The sequence below is a fragment of the Taudactylus pleione genome, unplaced genomic scaffold, assembly GCF_031769625.1.
Source record: "Taudactylus pleione unplaced genomic scaffold, aTauple2 ptg000274l, whole genome shotgun sequence".
Lineage (NCBI taxonomy): Eukaryota > Metazoa > Chordata > Amphibia > Anura > Myobatrachidae > Taudactylus > Taudactylus pleione.
Genome location: NW_028284676.1, coordinates 262,358 through 275,082, shown reverse-complemented (window position 1 = coordinate 275,082; position 12,725 = coordinate 262,358). Strand labels below are relative to the sequence as shown.

General features: G+C 49.9%; 1 protein-coding gene across 1 annotated transcript in view; it reads left to right on the top strand.

Moving 5' to 3' along the window:
* The first annotated feature begins 166 nt into the window (after positions 1–166).
* Positions 167–12,725, top strand: part of ABCF1 (ATP binding cassette subfamily F member 1) — a 32,260-nt gene continuing 19,701 nt past the window's right edge. Inside the window, exons 1-9 of the mRNA XM_088481475.1 lie at positions 167–424; positions 6,106–6,152; positions 7,527–7,622; positions 8,516–8,648; positions 9,187–9,221; positions 11,662–11,760; positions 11,857–11,916; positions 11,994–12,053; positions 12,239–12,328. Coding sequence (XP_088337601.1) covers positions 370–424; positions 6,106–6,152; positions 7,527–7,622; positions 8,516–8,648; positions 9,187–9,221; positions 11,662–11,760; positions 11,857–11,916; positions 11,994–12,053; positions 12,239–12,328 — 675 coding nt within the window. The 5' untranslated portion in view covers positions 167–369. The remainder of the gene's footprint in view (positions 425–6,105; positions 6,153–7,526; positions 7,623–8,515; positions 8,649–9,186; positions 9,222–11,661; positions 11,761–11,856; positions 11,917–11,993; positions 12,054–12,238; positions 12,329–12,725) is intronic.

The following is a 12,725-nucleotide window of genomic DNA, read 5'->3' as shown; positions in this document are numbered from 1 at the left end:
CCAATAAGCGGCTGGAATGCGTCTCACGCCTCAAGTCCCAGGTTCACAAATAGGAAGACGAAATAAAACTCAAGCCTCGCTCTCGTTTCCCAGCGGACCAATGACTGATTGCCTAGCGGTTCAGCACGTATGCGTCACTCCCAGGACAGCCAATGGAATGATCGGTCTCATCGGAGCGAAGGGCGGATGTTCTAAGGCTATTTCTGAGTGGCCCAGAGGACTGGAAGGGAGATAGGGGCCTGGGCTGTCTGTGGTTGCCGGTCGGTAGATTGTTCTTCGCCACGTGAGTAAGCGGCTTCAGTCCTGACATCACGGGCCCGGCAGTGACGTAATATCAAGAAGGGGGTCTAGTTTACTGACGTCATTAAGATGCCAAGAAAGCAAGAGGTGGAAGAAGAGGAGGAGGAGAGAGGAAAGGAAGCAGGTGAGGACCCCTAACAGTCCCACATCATGATACTATAGTATAGAGGGAGTGGGAGATGGGGGTGAGTCAGGAATGAGAGTAAGGGGGTTGGGATTAGTGATGGAGATTGGGGGTTGGGGGGTTGGGAATAGTGAGGGAGATTTTGGGGTGGAATGTAGGAATAGGCACACAGTGAAGGGGATTTGGGAATAGTGAGGGAGATTTGGGGGATAGGAATAGCGACACAGTGAGGGGTATTGGGGATGGGAATTAGGAGAGGGGTCAGGAGTAGAGAGATAGTGGGGGCAGGTGAATATGGTGAGACGTTAGGGCCAGGAATAGGGAAGGGAATCTGAATGAGGTAATAGGGAGTGAAGGAGTGCGGAGGAGGGGGACTGGAATAGGGAGTGAAGAGATGGGAATAGGAAGTGAGGGGGCCAGAATAGGGAGTGAAGAGGTAGGTATGGGAATAGGGAGTAAGAGAAAGGAGGAGGGGATTGGATTAGGAAGTGAGGAGGAGGTGGACCAGAATAGGGAGTGAAGAGGTGGGTATGGGAATAGGGAGTAAAGGAGTGAGGAGGAGGGGTGACTGGAATAGGCAGTGAAGAGGTAGGTATGGGAGTAAAGAGAAAGGAGGAGGGGATTGGATTAGGAAGTGAGGAGGAGGGGGACCAGAATAGGGAGTGAAGAGGTGGGTATGGGAATAGGGAGTAAAGAAGTGAGGAGGAGGTGGACCAAAATAGGGAATGAAGAGGTGCGTATGGGAATAGGGAGTAAAGGAGTGAGGAGGAGGGGGACCGGAATAGGAAGTGAGGGGGACCGTAATAGGGAGTGAAGAGGTGGGTATGGGAATAGGGAGTGAAGGAGTAAGGAGGAGGAGGAACTGGGATAGGGAGTTTGTGAGCTCATAATCCGCCCTTTTTGGCCTTCAATATCATCTCTATGCTGATGACACTCAGATCTACCTCTCATCCCCTGTCCTCTCTCCTCACTTGTATCTCTAGCTGTCTCTCTGCTATGTCCTCCTGGATGTCCCAGCACTTTCTTAAATTTAGCATGTCTAAAGCTGGATACAGACTTGGCCGACCTATCTAATGATTGGTAAATGCATACACACTTACCAATCATTCTGCTGCTATGTCTGTGCTGTCAGCTGACATCACAGCTGGGCGGGCATTTTAATTTTTCTGCCCAGCTGAAATGTTGATCAGCGCAGAGTCCCTGCAGCATGCGTATGGGCGGACGGCCCGTACACAGCCAGATGTGCCAATATATTTACAGATAGATCTACCATCGGCTGTACTGCCCAACTGACGTGGTATGTCTGTGAATGACGTCGCTCACAGACCTATTAGGGGCACACACCTGCTGACGCGCTCACAACATATCCGCCATCTGATTGAACGACCGATATATTGCCCAGTGTGACCCAGCTTTAGACTGAGCTGATCATCTTCCCACCCTACCACATAACCTCACTTTCCACAATTGCTTTATCTATTAACAGAACCACCATCTCCTCTAGCCCACAAGTACGCTGTCTTTTTTAGTTATCTTTGACTACTCCCTTTCCTTCAAAGGCAATAGGGAGTGTAGGGGAGGGGACGGGAATAGGGAGAGTAGGAGTGGGGACGGGAATAGGGAGAGTAGGAGTGGGGACGGGAATAGGGAGAGTAGGAGTGGGGACGGGAATAGGGAGAGTAGGAGTGGGGATGGGAATAGGGAGAGTGGAAGGGACGGGAATAGGGAGAGTAGGAGTGGGGACGGGAATAGGGAGAGTAGGATGGGAATAGGGAGAGTAGGAGTGGGGACGGGAATAGGGAGAGTAGGATGGGAATAGGGAGAGTAGGAGTGGGGACGGGAATAGGGAGAGTAGGAGTGGGGACGGGAATAGGGAGAGTAGGAGTGGGGACGGGAATAGGGAGAGTAGGATGGGAATAGGGAGAGTAGGAGTGGGGATGGGAATATGGAGAGTAGGAGTGGGGACGGGAATAGGGAGAATAGGAGTGGGGTCGGGATGGGAATAGGGAGAGTAGGAGTGGGGTCGGGATGGGAATAGGGAGAGTAGGAGTGGGGTCGGGATGGGAATAGGGAGAGTAGGAGTGGGGACGGGAATAGGGAGTGTAGGAGTGGGGTCGGGATGGGAATAGGGAGTGTAGGAGTGGGGTCGGGATGGGAATAGGGAGAGTAGGAGTGGGGATGGGAATAGGGAGAGTAGGAGTGGGGACGGGAATAGGGAGAGTAGGAGTGGGGACGGGAATAGGGAGAGTAGGAGTGGGGACGTTACGGGAATAGGGAGAGTAGGAGTGGGGAAGAGACGGGAATAGGGAGAGTGGCAGTGGAGACGGTAATAGGGAGAGTAGGAGTGGAGACGGGAATTGGGAAAGTACGGACTTGAATAGGGAGAGTAGGAGTGCGGACGGGAATAGGGAGAGTAGGAGTGCGGACTGGGAATAGGGAGAGTAGGAGTGCGGACTGGGAATAGGGAGAGTAGGAGTGCGGACTGGGAATAGGGAGAGTAGGAGTGGAGGCGGGAATAGGGAGAGTAGGAGTGGAGGCGGGAATAGGGAGAGTAGGAGTGGAGACGGGAATAGGGAGAGTAGGAGTGGAGACGGGAATAGGGAGAGTAGGAGTGAGGACGGGAATAGGGAGAGTAGGAGTGGAGACGGGAATAGGGAGAGTAGGGACGGGAATAGGGAGAGTAGGAGTGGGGACGGGAATAGGGAGAGTAGGAGTGGGGACGGGAGTAGGGAGAGTAGGAGTGGGGACGGGAATAGGGAGGGTAGGTGTGGGGACGGGAATAGGGAGGGTAGGTGTGAGGACGGGAATAGGGAGGGTAGGTGTGAGGACGGGAATAGGGGGACCAGGGAGAGTAGGAGTGGGGACGGGACTAGGGAGAGTAGGAGTGGGGATGGGACTAGGGAGAGTAGGAGTGGGGACGGGACTAGGGAGAGTAGGAGTGGGGACGGGACTAGGGAGAGTAGGAGTGCGGACGGGAATAGGGAGAGTAGGAGTGCGGACTGGGAATAGGGAGAGTAGGAGTGCGGACTGGGAATAGGGAGAGTAGGAGTGCGGACTGGGAATAGGGAGAGTAGGAGTGGAGGCGGGAATAGGGAGAGTAGGAGTGGAGACGGGAATAGGGAGAGTAGGAGTGGAGACGGGAATAGGGAGAGTAGGAGTGGAGACGGGAATAGGGAGAGTAGGGACGGGAATAGGGAGAGTAGGAGTGGGGACGGGAATAGGGAGAGTAGGAGTGGGAACGGGAATAGGGAGAGTAGGAGTGGGGACGGGAATAGGGAGGGTAGGTGTGGGGACGGGAATAGGGAGGGTAGGTGTGAGGACGGGAATAGGGAGGGTAGGTGTGAGGACGGGAATAGGGAGGGTAGGTGTGAGGACGGGAATAGGGAGGGTAGGTGTGAGGATGGGAATAGGGGGACCAGGGAGAGTAGGAGTGGGGACGGGACTAGGGAGAGTAGGAGTGGGGATGGGACTAGGGAGAGTAGGAGTGGGGACGGGACTAGGGAGAGTAGGAGTGGGGACGGGACTAGGGAGAGTAGGTGTGGGGACGGGAACAGGGAGAGTAGGTGTGGGGACGGGAACAGGGAAAGTAGGAGTGGGGACGGGAATAGGGAGAGTAGGAGTGAAATTGTAGATAGGAATTGATGGAGATGAGAATAGGTAGAGGGGGAAGGGAATGGGAGGTGGGCAGGTGTACAAAGTGAGGAGAGGTTGGCATTGTGAATAAGGGAAGAGATGCATCGGGAGGAGAAGGGGAAAGCGGTTGGGGTGATGGCATTAATGAGAGAGGGAGTAATTTGGAAATGGGTATTGTGGTGGGTGGGAGTAGGGGGAGTGAGAAGCTTTCATCCTATTGGGAATAGGATAAACGACACCAAACAAATGAGAGCGCTGGCAGGTATGACGTCTGATGGAGGAGGGTGAGAGTGTGCTACTATAGATGGGTTAAAGTATGTATGTAAAATGCATTGCTCCTTCTCTATAATAGCAGTATGTAAAGCCTCTAGAAAAGTACATTATAACCGTGGTGACATTATATAGACCATGGCATACTATAGATTGAATAAATTTGAATTAAGCAAAAGTAGCTGATGGTAATTGAGGGTGTAGTATAAGCTGGGGGCACTGGGCAGGGGAGAGGGTACTGGCAGCGTGGTTACATACATGATAGATACTAGCTGGGGACTGTACTGGGCATTACATGATTAGTAGCTGGTGGTAAGTGAGGGTGTAGTATAAGCTGGGGGCACTGCAGCCTGGGCAGGGGAGAGGGTACTGGCAGTGTGGTTACATACATGGTAGATACTAGCTGGGGACTGTACTGGGCATTACATGATTAGTAGCTGGTGGTAAGTGAGGGTGTAGTATAAGCTGGGGGCACTGGGCAGGGGAGAGGGTACTGGCAGTGTGGTTACATACATGATCGATACTAGCTGGGGACTGTACTGGGCATTACATGATTAGTAGCTGGTGGTAAGTGAGGGTGTAGTATAAGCTGGGGGCACTGGGCAGGGGAGAGGGTACTGGCAGTGTGGTTACATACATGGTAGATACTAGCTGGGGACTGTACTGGGCATTACATGATTAGTAGCTGGTGGTAAGTGAGGGTGTAGTATAAGCTGGGGGCACTGGGCAGGGGAGAGGGTACTGGCAGTGTGGTTACATACATGATAGATACTAGCTGGGGACTGTACTGGGCATTACATGATTAGTAGCTGGTGGTAAGTGAGGGTGTAGTATAAGCTGGGGGCACTGGGCAGGGGAGAGGGTACTGGCAGTGTGGTTACATACATGATAGATACTAGCTGGGGACTGTACTGGGCATTACATGATCAGTAGCTGGTGGTAAGTGAGGGTGTAGTATAAGCTGGGGGAACTGCAGCCTGGGCAGGGGAGGGTACTGACAGTGTGGTTACATACATGATAGATACTAGCTGGGGACTGTACTGGGCATTACATGATTAGTAGCTGGTGGTAAGTGAAGGTGTAGTATAAGCTGGGGGCACTGGGCAGGGGAGGGTACTGGCAGTGTGGTTACATATACTAGATGGGGACTGTATTGGGCATTACATGATTAGTAGCTGGTGGTAAGTGAGGGTGTAGTATAAGCTGGGGGCACTGGGCAGGGGAGAGGGTACTGGCAGTGTGGTTACATACATGATAGATACTAGCTGGGGAGTGTACTGGGCATTACATGATTAATAGCTGGTGGTAAGTGAGGGTGTAGTATAAGCTGGGGGCACTGGGCAGGGGAGAGGGTACTGGCAGTGTGGTTACATACATGGTAGATACTAGCTGGGGAGTGTTCTGGGCATTACATGATCAGTAGCTGGTGGTAAGTGAGGGTGTAGTATAAGCTGGGGGCCCTGGGCAGGGGAGAGGGTACTGGCAGCGTGGTTACATACATGATAGATACTAGCTGGGGACTGTACTGGGCATTACATGATCAGTAGCTGGTGGTAAGTGAGGGTGTAGTATAAGCTGGGGGCCCTGGGCAGGGGAGAGGGTACTGGCAGCGTGGTTACATACATGGTAGATACTAGATGGGGACTGTACTGGGCATTACATGAGTGGTAGCTATCAGCATTGTGTCTCTGCCCTTTCAGGCTGACTCAGGCCTTCTCCCCTTCAGATAACGCCTCCACATTGTCCTCTAATGTACACTCTGCTGTCTTTCCTTTCAGATAAGGTGGTGAAGAAAGGAAAAAAAGACAAAAAGGGAAAGAAATCGGTAACCATGAATACTCCTTTATTCTATATGTTGAGCATATATGAATCGTTAATGGGACGATTTCATTCCGCATGATATTGGGTCGCACATTACCTTATATTACAGTAGCCCAACGTCAACGTTTTTCCTTCACACTCTGGGCTTGATTCAGATGTGGACACAAACGCCATCGCAGCTGTGATCTCTCATGGATAGCGATTGTGACAATATGCTAATGACTCGCTCGCCATCAATCTGCAACTCCTGCTCCAGGAAGTCCTCACTTTAAAAGCAGAAGGGAATAGAACAAGTAGGGCTAAACCATTGTTGTTCGACATACTTCGATGGTCAGGGGTCGTTGGTCAATCGTTTTATTTATCGATGGTGAAGGGCTGATGGTTTCCCACAATTATGGTTTTAAAGTGACTGTGTGCCTAATCGTAATTTTTAGTAATAGTGGCAGAGAGAATCAATGTTATTCAAACTCTCAGCAGAGATTGGCTCCTGGTGCTGCCATGTAAAGAGCCCTAGGGCAGGTCCATGATGTTCCCCACAAATGGTTACCTGTCAACATCAACTCTGACCTGTAGCCAATCAGATTAGTGGAATGTTGAGTGGGCGACAGTGTCCAGTGTTACTGTTAATAAGGACAGAGGGTGAGATGTATCAAGCCTCATAGAGTGGAAAGTTCAGCCTATAAAATGTTTAGGTGCTGGATTGTTGGTTGGGCATTTTCTCCACTCTTTAGAATGCTTGATACATCTCTCCCAGAGCCACGAGTGATGGGGGAGGTGTCATGATGTGAGCAGGGGAATGGGACCAAGTAGAAAGGCCTCCGACTGGTGTCATATTTATGTTGGTGCCTTTAATCACTGAGCCACTCCGTATAAGGATAGGATCATAGAATCCATCAAAATAGTTCTGCTCCTTAGTGGGAGGGGTATACTACAGGATGTGAAAGGTCTACTTTAGATATGGTTGTTAAGGTTAGTCCTGCGATCTGCAGCAATAAGGGTCACCCGTGTATCCGAGTGAGCAGTAGCTGGGTCCCCGCTATGGGTTCTCAGGTCTGTGATGGTTAGTAAAACCGTTTGGGACCATTCTCATGTTGCTACTTGTGTGGTGCAATCTGAACCAATAAGTGGGATGATGGTGATCAGCTGACACGTGGGGCTGAGCTGCCCAGCGGCGGATAACTGCGCGTTGTGTAATAATGCTGAACGGTTGCTTTATGTTACAGTATCTTTATCCTGGGGATGAGTTGTCATAAACGTCTACATGCATACTAAAGAGTAAGATGGTGCACTGCCCTGAGGACGCTGGCTACAGGGAAGTGCTGCTTATGCCGCATGGTGCGTTGTAGTAACCAGCGTCTGATTTCGCCCACCCCAACAGTTTTTCGAGGAGTTGTCGGCAGATAATAAGCAGGCTCAGGAGGAGGAAGCCGCTAAGGAACGGGAGAAGGAGCAGCACGAGCAACAGCAACAACAGGTGGGGACACTAAGATCATACACGGCATCTGTTCACACTGCAGGGAGAGCTTGGGGGCAGCCCGGCACCTCCGTGAGTGCCGGGCACGCCCCCACAGTGATGTAATGAGGGCGTGTCTTGAGTCACCAGGCTCCCTTGACGGGCGCCTTCGGTGAGCACAAAAGCCCTTTTGCATGCCAGGCGCCCCTGCCCCCGTGCCCCTCTAGAATGAACACTATAAGTGTAATAGCCTGCGTCTTGCAGGCATCAGCGACTTCCAGCGAGTCTGCCTGGTGTTTTAAAGGGGCAGTCATTTAAAAGACGAAAACAACCTGGTTTTGCCTTTTGAATGATTACCCCTTTAAAATATCAGGCAGACTCACTGATGCCTGCATCGCACAGGCTATTACACTTACCCCTCAGTCTTACGTTGTCTCTTTAAACCCAGGTATACACCAGCAAGACCCCTCCTATCCTTACTGATACCCCTCCTCTAGCCTGTTAACTTTATTTTATACATGTTTTGTCAGAGGCCCTTGGTAAGGATCGTAGGGCAGCAGGTTTTATTTTGGTTTTCCCCTAGCAATGGAGCAGGACTACAGGGCCTGGAGAGCCGCCTGGGTCCATGCTGCTTATCTGCTGTTTTATTTTACTACATTGTCTTTAGCAGTAATAGGCTGCAAGCAGATAGTTGTACATGCATGTGACCTCTGCGTAGTAACAACCATGAAACTCCCGTGTGCGCTTTGTTTGCTCATACACCCTAAAACATTTCCATGTGGGGTTAACATTTCCAAGATTAGATTAGTTTGGGCTTTAATTAACATGGAACGAAGACCCTCCCATCCCCTTCCCTCCCTTTGCTAAATCGTATCCCTTATCTGAACCACTTCACGTTCCGCTTATTTTCACAGCAAAAGAAGATAGACAAGAAGAAAAAGGACCGACGGAAGCAGAAGGGGGGAGGAAACGATGATGATGAAGATCGGGAGATCACAGAGAAGCTGAAGAAGCTGTCGGTACAGCCCAGTGATGAGGATGACTCAGGTGAAGTGGGGAATGAAGGGGGGGGGGGGGGGCATATTTTTCTCGCATTCCGCCAGTAAGAGCACGACCTTAAGGCTGAGCTAAATGTACATGAGCGTGCCGCTAAACAAATTACTTGCCGCTATACCTTTTAATGTGGACGAGAAGTTACCTATGCAACCAATCAGGTTCTAGTTATTTTATATAATGCACTAGATAAATGATAGGTAGAAGCTGATTGATTGGTATGGGCAACACCTGCACTTCTGTTCTCTTTAGGTTTGATCCATGCCCCCTTGGGTTCATGTGCTCACCTGTGTTGGGACCAGCCTTCCTACTGCTCTGGGACTACACATCCCAGCATGCCGTGCCACAGTTTTAGCATGCCCTAATAGCAAAACTATGGCAGGGCATGCTGGGATGTATAGTTCCACAGTAGCTGGAGTTCCACATGTTGATAACCGCTGACTTATGTAGTTCCGGGACTAATATATCTGCACAGATCTGAGAGATGCTGCTTTGGACTTTTGTCTTATTATGATATTTCTCCTCTCTGCAGACTCGGCCCCAGCACCACGACGGGGTAAAAATCAGGTAATGCTTTTTTTTGTCTCTTTATAAGCGCTGGCCCATATTAATGTAGTCTGTGGCGTTACTGATTTCATCTGTGTGACACAAATCAGAGATTATACAGAGGTATAGAATGAGTAGGGCTGTCATCAGGAGGCGTTTGTGTGTGACAGGCGTGATGTGTCACAGGAGTCTATGGGTAGTGAGTAAACCTATTTGTGACCTATATTATAGTTGGGACTGTGGGCCTGATTCAGACCCGGTCGCAAGCGCTGAGCGCTCGCAACCGGGTCGATGGTGGCCCAGAGCGCATGCGCACGACGGAGCCGGCTCCGTCGTGCGCATGCGCGAGACCCGGATAGCGACGGGCAAACCGTAGCTCCGGGTCTCGTACCAAAGGGGGTGTGCTGTCGATGTTGAGTGACAGCACGCCCCCTTTGGTGGGCGGGCTGCCGGGGGAGTGGCTGCCCAAACGGAGGCGTTCCCATGTGAACGCCTCCGTTTGGGGGCGTCCACAGTGACATCACGAGATACAATAGACCAAGTATGTAAAAGGAGAAAGGGGTGTTTAGGTGATTCTAGTACCACCGGACTGACCAAGCATGGCACCCACCTCCAAGACCCAGTATCAAGTCAGAGCCCCTTTCTTCACCAGACATTACATTGGTAGGCTTTAATGGTGTGGCTTTTGAAGCCATGATCCTTAGAGCAAAATATTTCTTTGGACAATGCGGTCAGACCATGCTGAAGGCTTGGAAGCCTGATTCAGCCAAGTATTGCCACAGGGCTTGAAAGATTTACAGCTCCTTGTATGATGCAAAGGGGTTTCATTCCTCTCTTTGGTTGGACCAGTTGCTGCTGTTCCTTGGCTCTTTAAAGGTTCAGGAATCGGGGGAGAAGAGGTTATCTACCTGGAAGACTGAATACCTGTTGTCTGTCTCCACAGCTAGAAGACTATCAGTGTTGGGGGCTTTGTCTAATTCATAAAAGACAGGGCCGGTCATAAAATCAAACATCTCTTCCTTTTTGGAATCCAAGTTCCATCTATTTCAGACATGGTGATCACGGCTTTGGACTGTGTGAAGTCTCTAGAGGAAGAGTGCTCTCTTAGCGCTGAGATTTGTAAGGGCATTAAGAATCCATGTCCATACAACTGGACAACTGTTGGACGTATGGTGAATGTTTAGCTCTGTTTTGATAGTTGTTCTGTGTGTAAACCGACCATTGCCAGTTGGATGACTTTGGCTGTTGGACTGGTTCACATTGGGGCAAGACAAACTACCCTTGAAAATGTTAGGGCACATTCCACCAGAGCAATAGGAGCCTCTTGGGCGGCATTGCATGACCCCTTGTCTGAGCATCTGTTGTGGACGGGCACCTGATTACCGGTGCACAGCGTTCCATCCCTTAGGCACGGCTTTAGACGTCCCCAGTATCCCTCATGGGTGAATGAAATATGGGATTGTTATGCTTCAGTGAAGTCTTTTCCTTTGCACCCAGTGCGGCACACCGTTACGCTCTTGTTTCTATTCTTGCTTTGTTTTACGTTATTATCCTTACTAGGATTTTAATTTTTTTGCAGAGCGTTGTCCTGTACTCCTGGTTTTGTCCACTGGAGTCTGCCAAAAATGCTGAATTTTCAACTAGCCAATAAAGGTTTAGAGAGGGCGGAGCTTCTGCTCAGACTCCTGCCACTGCACTTGGAGAAAAGGATATAGAACCTGATTAGTTTGAGGCATCCGTGGCAGCCGACTTTATGCTAATGTGAGAATCCGCCCGGCCCGTGTATTGCCGTCCGCATTTGGAAATCCGTCCCGCCCACTGTTTTTACGCCTGCAGCCATCACCATTACCTGGAGTTGCACCCACCCCGTGCTGGGTGCAAAATCAGAAAGCGGCGTCCCCATCTCTGTCCGCTCGCTATGATCGAGCATGGAAGTCGTCTGACACGCCCACGAGATAGATCAGCCCCGTGTGTCCACATGCTCCCCGCCCAGAAACGCCCATTTCCCTGAAAGTGCCCTGTCGATGGGTGGATCAGTCCATAGGCGCTAGCGACCTCCGTCTGTGTGCGCATGCCTGATTGGGAGCATGTGCGGTCACCCATTTCCTTCTTGGGCGCATGCACAGTTTGCTGAGATACGGACGCATTTTCACTTGCGTCCTCACTGTTAGCGCAAACGTACCACTATCTGTAGGCCCGAGTTCTATCCAGCAGCTCAGCCATTTCTAAGACTTCTTCTGGTCACATGTACAGACAGCACATTTTTAAAGTATGTAGTGTGTTAGTGTTCGTGGGTGTGTGTGTGTACACACCAGCAATCTACACAGTCCTGAAAGCCAGAAAGGGAAAACTTTTTGTTTCTGCTGCCTGGCTGTTTTGTGGGATTTGTTTTTGGTACCTTTAACCTTTCTAAAGAGAAGCACTGTGTATTAATGTATGAGGCTTTTTAAATCTATTTTAGGGGAGAAATATTTTTGCTGCCCTCGGTGACGGCAGTGGGGAGGAAGAGGGCGAGGAGGAAGAGCAGTCGGCGAAGAAAGATAAAGGCAAAAAATTAAAGGTAAGCATTGTGCCACTGGCCAAATATTGATCTAATGCTCCAGTGTGCCATGATCTGTATACATAGCTGCTCTGTGTCTCACATGTTGTACTATAGGAAGAAGAGCCAAAAAAGCAGAATAAGAAAGAAAAGAAAAATGAATCGGTCAGACAGAAGGTACTCTTCTATTAGTCCTCATCCCCTCTCCCCTGCCTCACTCTATTTCTCTTTCTTATGGTGTAATCTCATTGCAGCCTCCTAAAGATGAGCAAGAGAGCGAAGAGGAGGCTCCGAAAGAAAGTTCGAAAAGCAAAGTGAGTTTCTCCTTTCCCTGCTGGGTAACAGATAGATGAGGACTAGTGACCTAGAGAATGCGGAGTCTTTCACTCTCTCCTGTTGGGTAATGCAGAGGCAGAAACGATTATTCTATAGATGGTTATGTATATGACTCGCCCCATCACATTTAAAAGGAAATTAATTCTTGTTGTTTCCTTAACAGAAACCTCCTCCTAAAGCTCCTGATCTGAGTGAAGATGAAAAGGAAAAGAAAAAACCTAAAAAGAACAATAAAAAGCCTAAACCGACACCGGTAACTTCCCTCAGCTTGGCGTATGGTGTATCCTCACTCGTGGTACCAAGTGCCTCATGCCTACGTTATATCACGAGTTTGCAGTGAATTTATATGCTGCTTTGTCATGAATACTGATCCAGCCTACAAAATAGCTGGTGCTTCTGTGTGCAATGACTGTGCAACCCGTAATGGAATTAATCTAGACTGGAACATTCTCAGACAGGAGCAAAACATTAACCATACAGTAACCTAAACTATGTACTTGTAGTCAATTAACTTTCAACATACAGCTATTAACAGGCAGTTTGGCAATGTCATTCTTTCAGGGTAGAAGCAGTGTGGGCATTTGTGTGACTGCCCATATCACCAGTTATTACCCCAACATCGCAGGAATTCCTGCACCCCTGTATGTTGT